The sequence below is a fragment of the Canis lupus genome, chromosome 1, assembly GCF_003254725.2.
Source record: "Canis lupus dingo isolate Sandy chromosome 1, ASM325472v2, whole genome shotgun sequence".
NCBI lineage: Eukaryota > Metazoa > Chordata > Mammalia > Carnivora > Canidae > Canis > Canis lupus.
Window position 1 is genome coordinate 18411430 of NC_064243.1, and position 22547 is coordinate 18433976.

At 43.6% G+C, this 22547-nt stretch overlaps 1 protein-coding gene across 1 annotated transcript; it reads right to left on the reverse strand.

Annotated features, from left to right (window-relative positions):
* Positions 1–360: 360 nt before the first annotated feature.
* On the reverse strand, positions 361–17141 carry ST8SIA3 (ST8 alpha-N-acetyl-neuraminide alpha-2,8-sialyltransferase 3). Its single transcript, XM_025422169.3, has 4 exons — positions 16828–17141; positions 15278–15400; positions 12248–12805; positions 361–9712 (listed from the first exon to the last, which is right to left on the reverse strand). Exons 1-4 carry the CDS (start codon positions 17004–17006, stop codon positions 9430–9432), a joined length of 1143 nt encoding a protein of 380 aa, XP_025277954.1. The 5' UTR covers positions 17007–17141; the 3' UTR covers positions 361–9429.
* Between the last annotated feature and the right edge of the window lie 5406 nt (positions 17142–22547).

Consider the following 22547-nt stretch of genomic DNA (forward strand, 5'->3'; position numbering starts at 1 on the left):
GACATGGACCAAGTTCCTAGTGTCCCTTTCTCACCTGATTATTGATTAAATAAAATGATGTGTGTGACTGTACATTCAAGACAGATGTATTATTATTAATAAAGTTTAAGGCCTGTTGCACGATTTGCATAAAGGATAGTGTGTGGGAGTCCTTTTACTGTTTGCTGCTAGTTCATGGCTGAAACAGCCAAGCCCAATCTTCCTGGAGTGGTACAAATCTCCAAGAAGTTTTTAAATCTCCTCAAAACCCAGGGAATGAAAAAAAAAAGAGGGTGCACTTAATCTCTGCATTGGATGCAGTGTGTTAGTGGTGGTGAGGGGGTGGGGGTCTTCCAGACAGGACAGAGACAATCAGCAGTGTTCTCCAATGCACAGTAGAACAGTTTATTTAAAAACAATGCATTCAGTACTGTGTTTGGCACACGAGGCAGTGAGGCAGGTACATTCACACTCAACAGGTATACAAGTAGGGAGCCGTCGAAGCAAATCATTGTGTTTTTGTCACAAACTACAGTCACAATATACACACGATTACCTCTACTAAAGAAAGATGGTCATCCTTGTTGACCAAGAAGGCGGAAGATATTTACATGTTCCTCAGTCCAGCCATGCTGACTCCTCTCAGGTTTCCAAGGCCCTGTCCGTCCGGCACCATGTTTCTCAGGGCAGCTGAGGCCACCTGTCACGGGAGATGGGAGTCCGATCCTAAGGGCCGCAGCTTCTCCCAAAGAGCGAGAGTGCTTCTGATGTAGTTGAGAAGGAGTGAAGTCTTCGATGCCAGTCTTTCAGCATAAAATGGCATTTTCCAAAATAAATGCATCATCAAGTATGTGAGGGGAGGGCTCTATGGTTATGACAATATAAGAAGCATTTATTTTCCCTGATGCATGCTTCTTGCTCATTTCTTTAATAACTTACATTCACTGTTCTCCCACCTTTTGGTTTCATCCTTACTCTGAAAAAAGTTTTTGTTCCTCATTCTACATTGGCATAACATGCTTTAAAGAGATACTGAGATGAAGTGGTGAAACCAAGTAGGTCAAGTGAGAGAAGATATCACAAACATTCTTTTGTCTTGACTTCTGATTTATGCTTCACAATGGATTGTCAGCTTCCCTTCTAAAGAATGGAGGCAGCATGGTGTGCTGGAGTAGAATCAGTGGTCAGGAGACCCAGACTCTAACTGCAGTTAACTAGCTGGGCAGCTAAATCACTTCCTACTTTGTGGACCTCACCTGTTTCATCTCCATGCTGAAGATGTTGATCTAGACCTGAGATAATGTCTAGATCTGTGAAGTTCTGCTATGCTTGTAGTTGACTCTTCTATGTGAATAAACGATGCTGCGTTGTGATGTTTCAATATTTTGTTCTGTGTCCTGGGAGAATTTCAGTGCTAATTGCTGATGCTTGGTGATAGGATCTCAATTCATCAATATAAAGCCCTACCAGGGCCCTTGGCCGGAAGGCTCCTTTTCTGCATAATAAGGGCTTAGATTTGGATTTTGAAATGTGGTTCAAGAGTGTTTAGATGTGGAGACCAATTGTTCTAAGTCTTGCAAAATGATCTAGATTCCAGATTTCAGAGGAAAACCTCCCTTTCCTTTTTGTAAGTACTTCAGTGACTTTGTTCCACATCTACACATGATCAAACTTCTCTCCTATAATCTACCAATTTTTCTAACCTACTTCCCTACCTCAAGATACTATGGGAGTGACTGGTTCCTCAAGGCTGATTTTGCTGTGAATTTGTTCATGACAAAATGGGGCCTGCTATCAAATCCTTTCTGCTTGTGGCTATGGACTTATCTCTTTGGTGTCCAGAAAAAAGCCAGGGGGTGAAGGTATATTTTGTGCCCAGGCTGCATGCAATTTGTTGTGAATACAGAAAAGCATCTGAACATGTACCTGATTCATTTAAAACAAAATGTAGCTTATTCAGTATAAAGAAGCAAGCTCATTTCAATGACTACTAAGAAGTACAGAAAACAGAGGGATACCTTGGCTTTTCAAACATAAGATAGACAATGTTTAAGTTGAGTTTCAAACATTTGTAGTCTAGAAATGCCTTACAGACCCTACAGGATATTTTACTACAGCAAGTAAAGTAGATTTTGCCTGCTATGATCTAATTTTGATTTACTACATAAAGAATAAAAGCCTATGTCCACTTATTATGTTTGAGGAATTAAATACATTTTTTCCCAGTATTGCCTTTCAAAAGATCTAATCAAATCCACCTAAGAATGATTTCCATCAGAAAAACCTTTAATTTGCAAACCAAACTTGTTCTGTGGCTCACCAGAGTATTTGGTTTCTAAACACTCTTGTTAAATGGGGAATTCGCTTACAACTAGTGGGAGCACAACTGCTCAATGCCCAGGGGACTGCAGTGGTAGGTTCTTTCAAGGTCCAGCCTTACACTAGCATAGGTAGGGGCAAGGTATCACATGTTGCCTTCCTCATGTTTACCCAATGGAGTTCTTATTTGTGGTATTTATTGCCCTTCAGAAACTTTTAGGGGGGCAAAAAAGCCCAGCCTGGTGCATATTCGAGCCTTGGGCATGAGGCTTAGCAGGTGTCCCTTAATGAAGTAAAGACATGTGAACCATGGAGCCTCTGCAGGTGTGGCGGGGCTAGGTAAGCTTACTGGATGTCTGTTCTTCTCCTGCTCCTGTGCAAGCACTGATTTCTGCATGCTATGATGGAGAATGAGAAGCAAGTGGACAGGGAAAATTTGAGATTTGGGGAAACAGGCCATGGACTACAGGATATGAGAAAAGATCAGCTAAACATGGTTTCAACTGGCAGTTAAATTAAAGAATGTTTACCTGGAAGCTTGCCCTTAGAGATTAGAAAAACCATGGCTGGTAGTCCCCCAAAGTACTGAGTGGTGTGTTGAGAAGTTCCTAAGAGTCACATGGCTAGGAAATATTTTGAACACTTCAGGGTCCTTAGCCTCAAGGACCCAATAATATACTAAAAATTAGTAGATCTAACTAAAGTAGAAATGCCTCCTTGTGGGGAGGGGGCACTTGGGAGTTTCTCCAAAGCCACTGCCAGCCTCTCCCCTGTTTGGTACTCTCGGACTCAGCAGCTGTTCAGGTGGTGCCGTGCTGGAGCTCCTGAAAACATGTTGTTACATGTTCAGCTGGTTGACATAAAGTTAGTAGCTTGAAACCGTCTATGTTGAGAATATTTATACCACGGAAATTGGCAAGAGCTACACATCAGGGCGCCACCTTTTCCAGATCCAGTTGTGAAATATTTAGCAGCACACCAAAGAGCCGCAATTGTCTCTGACTCCCACAGAAAGAAAATCAAAGGAGGCCTTCAGTAACTCTGATGATTAAAGGCATGTGCACAGCTATCAAAAGGAACCTGGCCAAAACGTCATTAGCATGGTGGCACCTTATTCAACAGAGGTTGATACAGGGCAGCCAGTGACAACTGGTTCAGTTGGTCTTAGAATTTTATACTCAGTCTTAGAATTTTAACTCCTTCAATTTCCTTTTTTGATTGGTTTCATTTTAACCTGAGGATCTTTGCATTTTGCGCATAACCTGTAGGTTAAGAAATCAGACCCCTTTAGGAATATTTTAGGCTCTGGGAATGACATCCAAGTAGAATCTGAATGAGTCATTTAACTTCCCTGTTTCTCAGTCTATCTATTTGTAAAGACGAATGACCTGAGATCTGCCTCTCCTTTTGAAATATCAAAAGCGAAATATAGAGAGCTGGCCTTGGGGTAAAGTATATTAAAGCTATGTCCCTCACTCCGACTGTCTTCAGGCTTGAATCCATTCTGACTAAATTAACCAGTTACTATTTGCTTACAAATCAGTGACAGGTCAATTCAGCCAAAACAGTTGAATAGTTGAATCACTAAGACTGTGTCTATATTGCCATGTATTATGATAACTTCAAGGAACAGATGTGATACTAATTGCATGAGGAGTGATAAGCATTCAGCTACTTTGGTCAAAATGGTATATATGACTTTGCTATATATTATTTGTTTTCAAATGCTGGGGACCTCAGAATTACCTGGGAATCTTTATAAGCTTAGCTTATCCTAGGACATTCTGAGTCAAAGGTCTGGGGTGGGGAGCAAGAGTTGTGTTTTAAAGAGCTCCTCGTGTCATACAGCTTTGTTTGCTGGTGGATCAGCAGCATGATCCAGGTCCTAACCCCATAACCCTATTGTAATCTTAGATTGGCGTCAGCTTTTCTGTGACAGGCTCTTCACTGTGATTTCACTGTAATTAACAACATGAGAATGGGCTTCATTGAGGATAACAACATCTGTTAAAACACGTATCTTCAATAAGAAGTCATCACAATAAAAACAAATTTTAGGATATACTGTGTAATACAATAATGACATTCTAAAATCTTTCCCATTTCAAACGTTAAACCTGTGTGGCAAAGCAATCAGAATGTGGGAGAGGCATATTTAGTTATTTTGATCCTTGGTGTCAATTCACCTATGGCCTTGATTAATTGGGCCACAGAGCCCAGGTAGGTCAGTCAGGTGGCCCAGAGCCTCTAACTCTCTGGCACCTGCGATGCTCCATCTGGGGGTTTTAGCCACATACACACGATCCCAACAATCTTTATAAGCAAAAGCACAGTTCTGCATATTCTGGGAGAAGGAGAGGCTACACAGATACTTTTGCCTAGCACATTTAAACAATTTGAAGAAAAGGGATTTAAGGATCCAGATTTATACAGAAAATTGTTTGGTCTGTTATTTTGCACCAGAAGACTCAGTTCAACATTATTCATTATTCGCATCTTCTTAACATACTAAACTAATGCAATAATGCAAAGTTGGCTGTTGAAATTACTTGCAATGTGGAAGGCATTGACAAAAGTTATTCCTTACCTCAACAGGCCCCAGCTGAAAATAATACACATGGAGCAAAACAACAAGTGAAATTTTCTTGGGTTAAATAAACTGAATACGAATTTTCAAAAGAAGTACATAACTGTTCTCAGGATTCAGCGTTTAAATTGTGCATATATATTGCTAAAACCAGGTTTTATAAAGTGGATATTGAATTACTGGATGAGATTCTAGCTGTCAACTGTGAACTGTCAGTAACTAAATTGTGATTTACCAGAATCATGATTTGCCAAGGGGGTTTTCTCTCATTTCAGGGAAGAATGCAGGTTATTATCAGTGGATGTTGTATGCTTAGGCACCATCTCCCTAACTGTCTACACTGACAAATAAATACTTTTGGGGGGGGCGGTGAGGGAGAATAAATTTTCCTCCTTTACAGTGTACTTTCTGTGCCATGAGGACCCCGGACTAAAATACTTTCTTTTTGGGCCCATCTTCATTTGATGCTGGTAAAGGAGGAGATGGAGAGTCATAAATTTTCCTACTGATTATCTATGTAATCTTGGGAAAATCATTTAGCCTGTTTCTCCAGTTCTCATTTGTAACGTCAAGGATTAGGACTATAGAAGTTGAAAGGCTCTTCCATTTCTGGTATCCTATGGTTCTACAATTCTGTCCCTGCTTCCCCTGACCTCAGGTCAACCTTTCTTTGCTCTTTAAGAGTGCCCAATAACTACTGCTTGGCCCAAAGTCATAAGAAATGCTCTTCCATTCCTTAGCTTCCCCACCAAATTAGGTTAGTCATGGCACTCACATTTGTGGATAACTGGAGGCCCGGACACAAGGAGGCTGGAAGACCCTCTCCCCTCGCATGTCCTGGCTGGCAGCCCCATGGTCACGTGCATGACATCAAGGTCATAGGCAGATGGTACGGCAGTCACAGCACTGCTAGGCACACACCACTACTAAACATACACCACTTTTACAATGGTCAAGGACACTTAAGACACAGAAGCAAAAGCAGAGGAACTATAAATGTTTTAATCATCAGGTATGGGAAAGATTTCTGGGTCTGGGAGGAATTCTTAATACCTCACTTTAGCTCTCTATCCCGTTTTAAATATCTGCACATGATTCCCAGAATAATCCATGAAAAATGGTCAGTGGACTGGCATTAAGCTGGTCACTAAATGTTTGTGGGTTTTTTTCCTCCTCTGCAACTGAATTGGTCATTTTTGTAGGTATCATATGCAGATGGCTTGGAGGGCTGTATGGTGAAATTTGTCCCAACATCTGAGGGTGGATTCTGGTGTGAGTATCCCAGAAGAGGAGAGGGTCTGACAAAAGGATGTACTTAACCTGGAACCAAAAAAGCAAGGACAGTGCAAAAGCCAGGGGTTTGTATCTGAGTTGAATCAGGAGTGAGGATTCAATAGTTCTGGATCTTCCTGTTTCACTGCTCTTGACCGCAAAGGCCCGGGAGTTCCAGTTACTTACACCACTGCCTTTCTAATCAGGACTCATGGGACCCACCAACCCTCTGGTCGTGACAGTGGTTATATAGATTTGATCTTTGAAACGGTCTTTAAAAACAACAAGAGATTGTATATGATCAGCTAGCGGCTGCGTTTCTCTGTGCTGGAACTATTATAGGTCAAGGGCACAATTAACAAAAGTAACAGTAAAAGCTGCCATATATCGAGTGCTTACTATATGCTGAAAACTGGGATAGATCGTTTACCCACATTCGCCACCTAATTTTTCCAATAGGATGGATGTAGTCTGTGCAGAAAGAATTTGTGAGAACTGTGGTTAACCCCTATGGCAGGGCTTGGGGTTTTCTTCAGAGATTTTTGAAGAAAAGGGAAGGGTGGTCTTTTTGGATCAGTTCCAGGAAATCCTGCCTGGAAATGGGATAAGACTGATCTCTAAGAAAAAAAAAAAAAAAAAAAAAAGACTGATCTCTAAGCCTTCTGTTCTGAGAAACAAGCCTGTTTTCTCAACATTCTGAGTTCCTGTGAAAGCAGCAGATGAAATGATGCTGGAAAAAGTCCCCTTGTTCTGAAGTTAAGATGGAACCAAGAGTGATGTGAGATGTAAAACGTCTTCCTGAACTTAAAAAGACCCCAAAAAACCTCCCAAAAAACAACAGCAACAACAACAAAAACCAAACAAAAAACAAACAAACAAACAAAAAAACCCAAATGGCATTATGATGAGGTCTACTTTAAAAATCCACATAGAACAATGAACTGTTTTTAGGGATTCTGGTCTTTTGCTCTCTTAATCTGCCTGGTTCAACGTGTCTACATATTTATATTTAGTGAAATCTAATGGGCACATTGGGATTAAAACTCCAGAGTCAGGATCTGGCCCATGTAACATTGGCATTAATATCACTTAGCTGTAACCAAATGAACTAAGTGCTTAGGAAAAGCCAACTAAACACTTCTGTCAGTTATCAATCTCACAGCGATCCTAACAGAGCACAGCATGAACACTGGAGCACTGTCTTCTTTAAAGTGATAGGGAACAAGCATGGGGTGGTTTTGATGCCCATCTAATGATACCAGTGAATTTAAAGGTTTTTTTTTTTTTTTTTTTTTTTTTTTTACCGTCTATTCTCTAATTATTTCAAATATTGAGCTGTGTTAGTATTTCCCCTTTTGAAACATCCATTCCTGTCTCTTCCTGTTTGGATTGCCATTCATAGAGCATTGTAAAATGTGTCACAATTGGTAACACATTTGAACCTGTATGGTTTTTCTTCCACTAGTTAACATCTGGATTTATGTAAGCTGCTCCAGTTAGCTTTCTGGAAAAAAAAAAAAAAAAAAAAAAAAGCGAGACAGGACAGCTCTGCTTTAGGACCAGGAGGCAGATGAGCATCAGAACTCTGTCTTCTCTTATTGTATTTGGTTTAATTTGCAGCATGATTATACCTTCCCAAAGAGGGACAGTGAGCTGATGACTGAACAACAGCAATTATTTTAAACAGCATTGTAACATTACAAGCAATCTAGGATGAGATTTCTGGAAAAGAAAAAGCTACCCCACCCAGATGTATTACAAATGTGCTTGACTGGCATTTGGAAAGAAGAAAAAAAAAACTCTTATTAAAATTTAACATCAACTTGGCCAGACTTTGGGCTGAACTGGAAGAACAAAGTGCTGCTCAGTGAAAAGCCAGGGATGGGAGTGATGTGATTTCTACTTCTAAGACTGAAATAATAAAAAAAGAGAATGGCCAACTAATTCCTTCATGGCAGGTCTACACAGTTCAAATTTCAAGTGTTATTTTGTACCAAATCTTGCTATTACCCAATGGCTTTTCCTTATGAAAGGCTTAATTTTTAGAGATATACAGATTTAGATATACAGATTTCAGTGGGAAAAGGAACTATCCACTGTCTATAATTGTTTGGAAGAGAACAGATGGTTCTGAGCGGTGCTGGTGGACACAATGATGCTGAAGATGACCTCACCTCAGCACTATTCACATGGTGGCCTGTCCTGGTCAACTTTGAATCTCCTACTTTGCTCTAACCCTCCTGGTTTGCAAAGACTCGGCACGGGCACCATGGTCACAATACTTTAGGTTAGACAGAGATTCCATAAAAGCTTCTAAGCATTCTTCTTCCTTTTCCTCTATATGTTCCAGGCTCTTAAGCTGACTCATTGCGTTTATATTCTGAGAGATTTCCCAGCCAAGTGCTTGGGTTGGGATTGTGGGAGGCACTAAACTCAGGCTGGAATGCCCTTGCCGATGTGGCAATAGAATGATTTGCCATAATGGCACTCATGTCAAGAGATGCAATCCCGCCCATGACATAAATTTTCTTTGTGTTAGTGAAAGATGCACTGCATTATATGCCACTCACCACAGAGGGACCACTCTGCTATAGAACGACTGCATGGACTAAAAGTAATCATAAGGGGATCCATCATGATTTGGTCAATTTGTCATGAAATATCAAAGTTACCCAGAGCCTTGAACACATTAAACAAGTACAAATGCAACACATACACACAAAGCTAATTTAATATGATTCCTAGCAAATTATTAAACTCCACAGTGATGGGGCAAGGGGTTGTAGGGAAAGAGACCGAGAATGACAGAAATAGAGAGTGAGAGATGAGATATGCAAACAATTTTTTTTTGTTTCCATTTTAAAGAGTCTGATCCCGCCCAGGCAAAACTGAAATCCTGCCCAAACTGGCCAGAGGCCTGTGACTATGAGGACTGTATCTCAAAGCTGCAGGAACTACAGCTCTAGTCCTCATAAAAAAGGGAGGCAGTTTATTATCAAAATACAAACACGAAAATACTTCAAACCATTTCATTAGCAGCATAGTTCCAAATGCAACATTCCCTTTATCAATCAAGTTTAAATCATGTGGCTTCAACTCATTTGTCTTGCCAAGACCCTTAAAAGAGCAGTGCAAAAGAGGGAGAGAAGACATCTTTCCTTTTAAATGGCAGACAATCTTTATAAGGAATTCTCTAGGGTTCTATTCTGAAGACTATTCCATTTGATTTGGGGCACTTTTTAAATGGCCATTTGGCACTTCTGTTCAGAGTCTTAGGCACAGTGTGACAGAGTCAGCTTGGTGAGCCCTTCCCCATGCATTCGGTACAGCAGCTGGAACTCAGCAGGCAGCTGGTGTGATTCCTGCCACTTGGTGGTAAATTTGGTTCCTTTTTTGTCATAGTAATGGTATGGAAGATCTTCCCTTGTGTTGGGGTCAAATCCAAAAGGCCAGAATCCATACAAGTGGATCTCTTCACATATTGCTGATGCAAGGGTGTACATAAGAATACCTGTGCTCAGCCGTTTGGGTGACAAATGTTTGTTTTTCCAGTACCTGTGGAATAATAAGTACATGTGGATTCAGAGGCCAGTGCTGATTTCAATCGGAGAAGGTCAATATGACTGGGCCAGGAGATGGATTTGTACATGTAACTGAAATAGTACTTGCCTTTTCTGCCCTCCCCTCCCCTCCCCCTAATAGTACTGGCTTTGAATCTATCTTTTAGACTACAGAACACCTCTGGGCAGGACTGGCTACATAATTTGTGAGACCCAGCATAAAATGGAAATGTGGGCCCTTCCTTCAAAATTCACTGATTTTCAAGAGGGAGATAGTAGAGCATTAAATCAAGCACTGGACCCTTCTGAGCACAGCTTCTGTGTGACTGACTGTACAGGCTGTACATGTCTGATGCCAGTCCTACCTCTCAGTTGTCCTAAGGAGTGGTGGCTCTGACTCGGTGGTGACAACGTAGAAGGCCAGGAATGAGAATGACTATGTTTCTCATAGTCATTAACCTAAGGGCACCTCCTGTGTCACTCTCTTACCCTAGAGATTAAATCTTTCTTATTTGGTCTGGAGAGAGTGTGGGGATTTATTTTTCTGTACCTTCTTATAAAAAAAACCATATTCTCTGTTCCTTTGTTTACTAGCTAGGAGCTCCAGAGCCCTTCTTAAGCATGCCGGGGTCTAAGAAAAGTATTTAAACACTTTCTGAATTAAAAAAAAAAAAGTTAAATTGTGGCTATTTTCCTTCCAATTCCTTTGCATATTTATACAGTAGTTTGAAACCTTCCTACCTATACTACCACATATTTGAGAGTGCTGGTGTGTGTGTGTGTGTGTGTGTGTGTGTGTGTGTATCATTAGCTATGCAGGTGAAAATTAAACTGTTCATGAATCAAGTTTCTATGGACTGTATTTCCTTTGAGTTTTCATTGAAGCAAGGTATTTGGTTCAAGCCCGAGTGACGGTGAAGACTTATGGCTAATTCCACGGTCCTTCTGAAAAGCTGGGGGCAGGACAGGCCACACAGGCCAATTTCCTGAAGTTTCCAAGCATGTGTAGTTCTTTACTACTTGAAAGCTTCATACATAGATCTTTCCCCATTCCAGTTGAAATTTAAAAGTTTAGTCTTGGCTTTTCTTACCTAGGAAGTTAGAATGACTTCTGACAATTCTTTTGGTATGGCTGAACTTAAATAAAGCAAGAGGGGAGGCAAAATGATGTGGTCAAAAGACCAGAGGAGGACAGGTTAGTGGGGGGTCTGGCTTCTAATTCTGTTTCTGCCCATTTTGGGCAGTGACATTGGGTAAATAGCTCCTTTTCTTTGTACCTCAGTTGATTCATCTTTAAACTTAGGAGTTGGGCTACATTACTTCTCAAAAAAATGACGATACATCCTGGGAAACTAGGATAGTCCCAAATTTTATTATCCTGTTGTCATTATTAATAGCACCCTCTTTCTCTCAAGGACAAAGTTCCAGTTTAGACTATATATTATAATCCTAACCCTACCTGTTAGATATATACCACTTGATTAGATGATAATTCCTCCTTCTGTGAGAGGTCAACTAAACAGATCTTAAGTTTGGGAGACTTTAGAGGATTATAGGATGGAGATAAAAATCTTTAGAAATCCCTGGTTACCAGTCCTCCCAGAACTCATTTTAACTCATAGGACTATCTGGACAGTATGTTAGGACACGGAGGCTATTTGTAGACAGGAAATTAGAGTTGAGGCAGTTTCCTCAGATGATTTAAAGAAAAAAACCTTACAATCAATTTTGCTTTATAAAATTCCCTGGACAGGGGCTCTGAATTCTGCCTACACATTAGAATCATCTGGAGAGTAATTAAGAAAAACAGATATGTGGGCCTTCCCCCTGCCCCCTTCCAGATAAATTTACATTAGAATTCCTTGAAGTAGAAACAAGCAACAGTATTTTTAAAAGTTCTCCAGGTGATTCTAATGTACAGAGTTAAGACTCATCAGAATAGACAAAAAAAAAAATTGAATTTCTGGTCAATCTCTCTATCAAATTATAAGGCATAACAACAAGCTCATAAAATACCCTTCACATGTTTTGGCACTGAAATCCCAAATGATAAAGGCTGATTATACAATTTATGATTTTCTAGTCTTGGACATCGATAAAACACCCAAATATCAAATAAAAAGGGACATTTTAAGTCAATTGCATCATTTTTTAGAAAACTACTTGGTTTGTCTAATTTTGCCATTGGCATTATCGGGGCCTAGCTATCCATTTAAAGAAAATTCTTGATTTTTGATGATTTCCATGACTGCCGGTCAGGCTTACCACCAAGATAGGAGACAGGAGGGAATAGAGAGGGGAGACCGATGAAACACCAATTTCCCCATTTGGCACTTGTTACCAGCTGGGGGTAGAAGATAGAACTTCTTACCTAGAATGATTCATTCTTTCATTACAAAAACATAAGAGTTTGCCCTAAAGTGCTAAGCTAACAACAAGTAACTAATCAGATACCTCCCACCCCCAAGAGATTACAATATTGATTTGCCATCTGGTGGGGTAAGACTTAAAGGCAATAAAATATACACACCTGTTGACATGTTGCATTATATTTCCAGGCCAAGCCAATTGGACCTTTAACTGACCTCTGTGTTCAACAAAAAAGTCAACTAATGTCCTGGTAACAGTTGCTGAAGTGTGGAAGAAAAATGCAGGGATCCAAAGAATGGCCCCATCGAGCTTTTTTAAACTGAGGAAAAAGTTGTTACGGTCCTGAATGGTCAAAAGATTGTTGTAATATTTTTCCAGAATGCTGGGGTTGAAGGTGGTAAGGTTGGTTTTCCTTCCAACATCTCTTTGGAAAGCCTCCGTAGGGGCAAAATTGCAACGGAAAACAAAATCTGACTTATCTATTTCTTGTCCACACCGGCTCCCTGTCAGGATCCCACTATTTCCAACCACAGCACAGATATTAAAATGCTTATTCACAATGGGTGATACATCTGGAAGCAGTGATCGGAAGTTATTGCTAATAGAGAAAACATATTTATGGCTGGAATAATCATAGTGCATCAGTTGTCCGATCCGAACACTATTCTTGGTCAAAGAAAAATTTTTTATTACATCGACATGCTGAAGAATTTCTTGCCTAAAATGAAAAGAAATTCATTAAATGCATCCCATTCAAAAGAACTGATTTTCCATCTTATGTCTTATGCTGCCATTCCATTCAGACAAGAATCGTAGGTACATCGTATCCAAGAAAGATTATACATTCATAGTGATTGTGGTTGTTGGGGAAAAGACTGCTTCAGAATCCACAGACATGCTAATTTCTCAGCCAAGTTCTGGATGTAATCCTTCAAGGCTTATCAGTGGTGTAACTTACAGTTCTAGCTGCCATTCTTTGGTTTTCTGTTCCACGTGAAAAGTATATTTGATCAAGGAGGAGGCATAGGCCAAACTATGTCAGAAAATACAGGGAGACAATTTACACAGGCTCCAAAGAGCTCACATGAATGCACAAACACTGGTGACTTAGAGTTTGTAACTAGGGACTACTTGCTTGCTATTGGACTGCAGTGTTCAAGGAATATCAAATATCGCTGGTATCCAAATAAGAGCCAAATAGCTATGAGTCAGTATAGTACTATCTATTATTAAAATATGGAAATGGTAGTATCAGTGAGTGTAGTTGAATATTTAATAGAAATGAGATGATAATCTCATTAAGGTCCTTTGAATAATGAAACAGGAGTATTTTTCTGCTTGATTGTATAGAAACACAATTTAGCTGGAGTAACCTAATCCTTAGAAAAAGAGGCTATGGTAAACGCTGAAAATGTGTGTATTTTCTAAGAATTCAGAGGATAAACCAGGCAAGGGTGATACTTAGCACTAATTTCAGGTTGCCTTCATGTTGAGCTTTAAGTAAAAGTAAGCATTTCCTCTTAAAGTTTCAGCTATTTAAAATATTTAAGAGAGACCAATAATATGTTACTTTGCTACTGGATTCTCTAATTCCAAGAAATCACAATGTGAATTTCCTTTGTCTTTTGCCTAAAAAATAAAAGGACTGAAGCTAAATGTTTTGTATATCATCACTTTACCTGGAACTTTATTTTAAAAAATTTCTTCATTTGTCAAAGTATAAAGCAACATAAACTGAAAGCTTTAATCTAAAACCTCCAAAGTTACTGATACTGCTCTTTACAAACTATTCTTTACCTGTTATAAAGGTAAATTTAAAATGATACTGGGAAAATTAGAGCCTGTGAAATAGATGGATTGAAAGGAGGGAAGTTTTGAGAAGGAAATATTGTTCTGACTGGTCGTGGCCTAGTGTGGGAAGAAAATTCTTATTCAGTTAGAAATATGTTTTGGGGAAGGTATTATGTATACTGCCATTAAAGTTTTCTGTGTTGTCTCTAGAACTAATATTGGCCTAGGAACTGAATAGTTTAAAAGAAAGGCACATCTGTGGTTTTAGAATTAATTATTGCCAGGGAGTAAATTTCTAATTAAACAGCATTTAAAAAATTTTAATAATAATCACATGACTATATCAGCTTTTCAAGTAAACAACATTTTCATGACACCATACATATCTAGTGAATTTAATTCTGTCATTAACTTAAAAAAGAGTGCAGAAACCAGAAATGCTATGACCAAACACAACCCTCTAAACCACTAAACCCTCTAAGTGTAAAATAAGTATTCACACCCCTAATGAATACACTAGATGGCTCACATTCCATTTAGCAGCATAATAATCCCACCAACAAGGAAGGAGTAATGACTTATCTGGGGGTTGCTAAGAGGAGACCAGAATCACTCAAGATAAAAAATTTGAATAAATCTCATTCTTTCCCACCTCACACACAGACACACACACACACACACACACAAACCCCATACATACACACACATAAACTCCCTCATGTACAAACAGGCTGTTATAAGACAACCTATAAAAATGATGTTGGATAGCTTTTATAATATGTTAAGGGCTATAAAGGTTTAATGAAAACAAATAGGTAAAACCAAAACAAAACCATACTTAGATACCTGCATATATTTAGGCTAAGATTTTTCACTAATAATTGACAGGGGCAGATTATGGTATTTGCTGCTGCGTGTTTCAGGGTGAGACAATTCTATTTTATTACATTAAGAAATATTTTTTTCTCAGTGGGAGAATGAAATGCCTTAGGTGGTCTTTATGCAATTAACTTTTTATGTATGTATGTATGTATGTATGTATGTATGTATGTGTATATGTATGTATCTAGTAGATGGCTTTGGCAGTATTACCCATGCCTGTTAACTGTAAATCATTGTGCTCAATTAAGCCCAAGTTAGGGAGGATATTGGAAATGTCTTTTTCTCTTCCATTCAAATTGGTCTTCTTGATGTTTTCTTTTTAGGAGAGGGCACTACATGCATAAAGAGGGGTTACCAATCAGCCTTTGTGCAGTCAGGCTGAGTAGACAATGCAAATAACACCTCGGGATGAGGGGCAGATTTTACTTTTTTTTTTTATTTTTTTTCTTTTTTTGCATTATTTTGTTTTGAACTCCAGAATTCAAAACCACTTTCGGATCTTTTCCCCCTATCCTACCTTTGATGCAAAAACGCTGTCCGATTAAATGTCCACTTAGAAGGTTTCTCCTGGAGTTCGTGGGTCAGAGAATTCGTAATGGGCACAAAAGACGGATCTAGAAACTTCAGCGCAAACTGTGACCTGGAGAGGAGCACGAGTACACAGACAGGCGAGCTGGCCTCAGCTGGGGCGGCCGGGGTGGCGGGTAGAGCCCCGGCGGCTGGGGCGCGGCGGGGGGGCGGGGGGCGCGCACCTGGCGCACGCGCGGGCCGCATCCCGGCCGGGCCGCTCTCCCTCGGTCCCCTCTGGCTCCCACGCACGCCCGGGGCGGGGAGGGAGCAACCCGGGGAAATCCGCCTCCATTGTCCACCCCTGGTGCGGGAGAGACCGTAAGATGGCCGTCTGCGGAGAGCAGGGCCGGGAGCCGGGCCCGCGGCGCCGGGAGGCCCGGGCGTCAGCACCGCGGACAGCGCCCCCCCCCCCCCCCCCCCCGGGGGCGGACGCGCGGATGGTCGGAGAGAGGCCGAGGATGCCGGAGACCGGGGGGGCCGGGGGCGGCTCCGGCCTTAACCTCTTAGTTCCCGAGCCTCGCTGACTTCGCTCCCTGTCCCCGCCCGGGGACCCCCCCCCCCGCCCCCCGCCCCGGGGCCGCGAGCCTGCTCCGCTCTTGTTGCCCCGATCCGGCTTCCCTGGGCCGCGTGGACCACAGGTTGCCCGCTGTGTGCGACACCTGCCCGCAGGAGGGCCCCCCGGGAGAGCTCCTAAGGGTCACGGGAAGGCGCAGGGGCTCTCGAGGGGTCGCGCCGGGCTGCACCTGGCGCCTTCCCGGTGCAGCCCCTCGCCCGGGGTGACCCGGCCCAGGGGCGAGGGCGGGCGGCCCCAAGGAGGCTCTTCCCGCAGAGGGCGGAGGGATCGCAGGATCCGGGAAAGGCCGTGGGGGAGGGGAGGGGAGGGGGCGGGGGCGGGTGCCTGGAGGCAGCAGGGGGAAGGGGAAATGCCCCGGGGGCTTCAGGGGGACAGGCCGCGCCGCGTTTGCTGGGGTGTGGGTGGGGGGAGAGGAGCGAGGACCGCGCCAGGGGAGTCCAGCGCCTGCGCCATTGAGGCCGCCCTGGGCCGCCGAGTCCGGCCGCCGAGCCCGCGGACGCCGCACCGGGAAGGCGCTCAGCTCAGGCAAGAGCATCTCCCGGCTCGGCGCCCCCTACACGCGCACACACGCGCGCACACACACACACACGCACGCACTGCCTCTCCCTCCATCATCGTTCTCCTTAAACCCTCCCCCCATTTTTGAGATGGGGGAAGGGATGCCGAGGAGGAATAACGAGAAATGCAATCCCATCGATTAGGACCACGGCTTTTAGGGGCTTTGGTTCAAAAAAAGAAAAAAAAAAAAAAAGGACGGGGGGTGGGTAGGGAGGATCAGAGAGGGGAGTGGAAGGACCACGCAGTTATCTTGCCCAAAGTGTGTCGGAGAAGCCAAAACACCCCCTGCCCGGTTCCCCCTCCCCTCCCCCCCTCCCCCCGCAAACCAGGTACCCGAGGCCGCTCAGACCGGGGCCCGCACTCACCGGAACCCCGCGTGGAACATGTACATTCGGGGCGCCCCCGGGTTGGCGTACTTGGGAGTGGTGAAGATGTTCTCCTTTTTCAGGGACACGTAGCTGATGAGCGATAGGATCAGCAGGGCGACGCTGAGCATGACCAGCCCCAGCACACTGGCGACCCGGGCCATTTTGCAGTGTCTCATCCCGGGCTGCGCCGGGATCAGGGGAAGCAGGGGAGTCGGTCCATGGAGCGGCCGGCAGCTCGCCGGCGTGCCAGCGTGTGCGTGTGAGTGTGTGTGTTCGCGCGCGCGTGTCGGCGCGTGTGGCGGGGGAGGGGGGCCGGGCCGGGGCGCCGCGGAGGCCCGGGGAGGGGGGGGGCAGGAGCCCGCCGAGAGCCGACCCCGGGCAGGGCGGGTGCCGGAGGGTCTGCGCGGCTGCGGCGGGGGCGGGGGGCGCGGGCGCGGGGCGTCCCCGGCCGCGGCTCAGGCTCCCCCGCGCGTGGCCCGCGCGCCTGCCGTCGCCGCCGCCGCCTGCAAGATGGATGTGGTTGGAATAACGCGACGGTTGGGTCTAAGCCCGGGGATTTAATTAACGAGCCCTCATCTCCCAAATAAGCGGGGGGAGGGGGGCCCAAGGAGGGGAGCTGGGGCTGGAAGGCGCAGCCCGCGTCACTGGGCTCCCCCGGCGAGGGTTGGCGCGACCAGGTGCCCGTGGCCACACGGGATCCCCGACTTGCTGCAAAGGACCCTTCGTTACTTTGTAAACGTGTTCAGGGTGGGGTGGTAAACAACTGCACTTGCCGTCCTGCAGGTTATTCAGCAGCTGCGCGCTTCTCCGAGACGCAGAGACGGCGCTTTTAGGAGGAGACACCCTTGCAAGCTCCTCTCCTCGGCACCGGCACCGAGGCACCGCCCTGAGCCCCACGCGGCCCAGCAGCCCAGCACCCCAGCAGGCCAGCACCCCAGCAAAGACGCCCCAACAGCTGCTGGGCCAGCCTGCCTTGTGAGCGCTTCAAACCTCCCTGGAATTTTCCAGAATCTCTCCCCTATCCACTTCCTGTGCCCATGACATACATTTTTTTTTCTCTCTCTTTCTCTCTAAAAGATGGGCAGTGCCTAGCAAGGTTATGAGGTGAGCTGTGAGTGTGGAGGGCCTTGTTCTAGCACACAGCAGGTGGCCCGGCCCGGTTGACCAGGCCTGGAGCAGTACTTCCTGATTTAAGTCTACACTGCCCACTCTCCTGACCCATCCCCTGGGCCAGCTCTTGGGGATGGGCCACCAGACAGCCTTGTGGGGGCCAGAAGCTAAAGGCACTATAAACTTTATAAATGCACAGAATTCTCTTGTGAAGGAGCTCAAGAACCAGGTAAGAGAGGCTGCCTCTAAGAGTGGAAGGAAAGCTCACCGCCTAACACTTTGCATTGCTTGACCTTCAGTTTGTTTTAGGATATTCGTATGTTGCCTGTTTTTTTTTTTTTTTGTTTTGTTTTTTTTTTTTGTTGTTGTTGCCTGTTTTAATATTCATTGGAAATAAAAATTAATTCATTTTCAGTCAGGCTGCTGGATGCTGGGGCAACCCACATATTTCTTGAGTTCTGTTCTTTGCAATTAGCTTGTGGCTTCTTCCACTCTCGTCTTGTGCTTAGCCTGGTCCTTCCAATACTGGTCAATAAGCACTAATGAAAGAAGCTGGATGTGAGAAACTGGCCTCTGAGAACCTTTTCCAGTAAGGCAAATGGATACTTTCCGAGATGGTTATGATTTCTTTCTCTCCTGAACTTCTTGCTTTATGGACTCTGGTGGACCTAATGTTATGATCTCTCTCTGGACCTCAAATTCCTCAAAGGGCTGAACTCCTGGACCGTAAACTACTGCAAAGCCAGGGCCCCATCTTCTTCCTTGCTATTTGCTCATACTGGCCAGAAGTTGTCCCATGTAGAGGGCACGCTTAATAAATATTTGAGAACTGAATAAGGTCCCCTGTGAAAAACACGTGTCCAGTTGTGGACAGTGGCATTGCAAATGTTTGTTTTCAATGAATGACAAAGGCAGTTGCTCATTTTTCACTCATAGAAGACATTTCATACCAAAATCTAAAAATGTGGAATGGGGTGCGTGGGTGGCTCAGTCTGTTAGGCATCCAGCTTTTGATTTGGCTCAGGTGGTAATCTTGGGGTCAGGAGGTGGACCCCTAAGTCGGGCTCCATGCTAGATGTGGAGCCTGGGATTCTCTCTCTCCCTCTCTCAAAAAAAAAAAAAAAATTTAGAAAAGTAAAATGTGGGCCAAAAGGACACAAATAATCTTCTTTTTCTCATGGAGCTTTCTTTATTTAAAAAATGTTAGAAAAAGCCTGTACATCTGTATATGATGAATACTCAAATCCTATTTTTTGAATAATTACTATAGTTTCTTTTAATGAGAAAAGCATATAAATATAGTATAAAAGGCTAAAAGGAGTAAGATCTTCCCTTAGAGAGCTATCTAGGAATTACACATATTAGAAAAACTCTTCTTGATCAAGAAGTCAGAGAACATGCCATGGAGCCCAGAGTAAAGGTTACACTTTCCGGCTCTGGAGCCAGCAGACCTGACTTCGGAAGCTTACTCTGGCACCTACAGCTGTGTGACCTGGGCTAAGTTATCAGCCTCCTTGTGTTCCACGCTCCTCATCTGCAGAATCAGGATAAAAACCTTCCAGGAGTTGGGGGAAGATGAAACAAGGCATGTAAAGGCTTTGGCACAGCTCCGGGTATATTAAGCTGTTAATAAATATGAGCTAAACAGCTTGGGCAAGTTTACAGTGTCTTTCTCTGACCTCATAAATGACCCACTACAGAATGTATGGGAAGGGATGAACTTGGTGAGGCACTGTCATACAGGAAACGGTAAAAATCAAGAAGTTCTTTGGTTCTTTTTTAAAAAAAACAACATAATAGGCTTTCCTGGGACATATGATACAGACTCATTCTATCTGGATTTAAAGGTTGATATATTGCTTATGTTAGGCATACCTTTGTGAATCTTCTAAAAAAAAGTCCTAGTAGGATGATTCCCATATTGCATATGGGTCACTGAAAGTCCTATGATATAAAAAGGAACCAATTAGCCAGAAAATAAACCAGCGTGCAGGAATCCTGTGCCAGGCCTAAAGGTGAAAACGACAATTGCCAGAGGGAAAAAATTCTGGGGATGGTGCCTCGCAGAGCAACTGCAGTATTGGTCATGGAGTTTTTCAAGCCTGGGTTGATAGCTACTTAGTAAATTAAAAAATAATTAGGAATTTCTGCAGAATATCACTTAACAAGTTTCATTAGAAATGAGAGCTTAGGAGTTATGAGCATAGGAGAGTGAAAACAAGAAATACAGAAATGAAAGACCTCTCTGACTTATGTTTTCTAGGGGAACCGTTGTTTTGGACACAAGTAATTCCCTCTCCCCCTCCATGAGTGCCCACCTTTTGCAAACATGGCTCTGTGACCCTGTCTAGTTCCTCACCAACTCGTATCTACCCAGAGTAGATTTCAGGCATTTTAGATGGGAAAGCTGGGAAGGATGATGTCTTTTGTTAGAAAGAGCTTCATTCAAGGGCACCTGGGTGGTTGAGCGTCCAGCTCAGGTCATGATCTCAGGGTCATGAGATGAGGCCTCACACTGGGCTCCACACTTAGTGCGAAGTCTGCTCAAGATTTTTTCCTTCTCCCTCTGCCCCTCTGGCCTGTGCTCTCTCTCTAAAAATAAATAAATAAATCTTAAAAAAAAAGAGAAAAAGAGCTTCGTTTATTCATTTATTTCTGTTTTCTTTCATCAATTCATTAAATAAAATGTGTTGGTTATCAGACACCTTGCTGGACAGATAAAGGGTTATGGGATCCCTGGGTGGCGCAGCAGTTTAGCGCCTGCCTTTGGCTCAGGGCACGATCCTGGAGACCTGGGATCGGATCCCACGTCAGGCTCCCGGTGCATGGAGCCTGCTTCTCCCTCTGCCTATGTCTCTGCCTCTCTCTCTCTCTCTCTCTGTGTGACTATCATAAATAAATAAAAAAAAATAAAAATAAATTTAAAAAAGGGTTATGAAATCGTCCTTGACCTCCAAATGCTTATGGTCTTACAGGAGAGAGAGGAGTAAGCGTAACGGCAGTACCATGTAAGCAGGCACTGCTATAGAGTAGGCATATTGCTAGTACTCTGGAGAGCTCAATAATACAGGGCTGATGGGGGAACTAGGGGGATGAAATGTGACGGGTTGGCAGGGTTCTCCATAGAGAGCAACATCTGAGCTGGGTTTTAAAGTATGAGTAGGATTATTAGGTGAAGAGGCTAAAAAAGGAGGCAGGGAAGATTAGAGTGGGCTTGAGGAACACCAAGAGATATGAGGTGACTGACTGCCACAAAAAAGAAGAGCCTAGAAAGGGAGTGAGGACCAGATTGTAAAGGGTCTTGGATGACGTGCCTAGGAGTTGGCTGTGTTCTTGGTAGCTCTGCTCACAACTGCCCAACATTTAGGAGAGGAATGGCTCAATCTAATTTGCACTGAATGGATATAGGAGCAGCTGGAGGCAGGCCCGTGGGGAGATGGGAACAGCAGCTGCTCATGTGGACATCAGCTGATGTGTCCTGTCCGCATGCAAGAAGCAGCAGCGTGCCTTAATTTTTCAATGTAGCAATTGATCATTTTCTGTGAGGAGATACTCACTCCTGAGTAAGGTGCCAGGGAGTTGACTTTTGGAAAGGCAAGTGACCCCTCCTAGATGACATGGATATCATAGTCCATGGAGCTCAGGGACAGTTGAGCTCTTCAATCACATGTGACTGGAGTTCTTTCGGCACATTACTGCGTGATTTCTTAGTTTCTGGTAGGTCTAACAGTGGCCACAGGGAAAGATTTTGGGCTTTGGGCGTTTTCTACCTCCTATTTTCCCATGGAAGATACTTTATGAGCCTAGAGATGAGAAAGCCCTTGTAGCCAAAGAAAGCTTCACAAAAGCCTTCAGATGGAACTGAGGTGAGAAAGATGCATGGAAGTTTCTAGAGGTGGAGATGGTAGCAGAGGGCAGGGCAGGCAGGGGTAACCAGGCTGAACAAAGATGCAGAGGCAGAAGAGAGATAGGTACGTTGGGACCAGCAAATAGATAAGTCCACTTGGAATAAAGTGAAAAAAGTCAAGATGTAGAGAGCACTTATTATGTGCCAGGAGCCTTTTATACATAATCTGTAAATCTTCACCCCAGTCTGGAGAGGAAGGTATAATTATTTTCACTTCATAGTTGAGGAAACTGATGTTAATGATTTTGCTCAAGGTAAAACCTCTTTTACCTCTAAAGCCCACTCTTTCTGCTATTCCATACTGCTTGTAAGTGGTTCCCGAGACAGCTGGAAATGTGTGCAGCCCTGGGAAATTTGAAAACATCATCTTTTGAGAGTGAGAATCAGTTACACTAATGATGATGATGATGAGGAAGATGATGTCATTTAGCATTTATTGCACACCTACTATGTGTTGGGTATTATGCTAGGCATTTTAACAAATAATCTCATTTAATCTCTATTCTATCCCTCTGAGGGATGGCCAGCATGTCAATATTCGTGACATTTGCTATGTCAAGAATGAAGAAACTGAGGCTCAAAGAAGTTACATAGCTTGCTAAGGCCACACAACTAGTGTGTTCAGGAAGAGAGTTTGGCTCTATTGTGTTCCATGGGTATTCTCGTGGAAGGAAGAGGGGCTTTAACTTCCTTTCTTGGT

Excerpts from the sequence above, each read along its gene's own strand:
- ST8SIA3 (XM_025422169.3), bottom strand. The coding sequence starts at position 17,006 with ATGAGACACTGCAAAATGGCCCGGGTCGCCAGTGTGCTGGGGCTGGTC. Across the intron at positions 15,401-16,827 it reads ATGTTCCACGCGGGGTTCCG|GTCACAGTTTGCGCTGAAGT; the intron begins GTGAGTGCGGGC and ends GCTCCTCTCCAG. Across the intron at positions 9,713-12,247 it reads ATAATGCAACATGTCAACAG|GTACTGGAAAAACAAACATT; the intron begins GTGTGTATATTT and ends ATTATTCCACAG.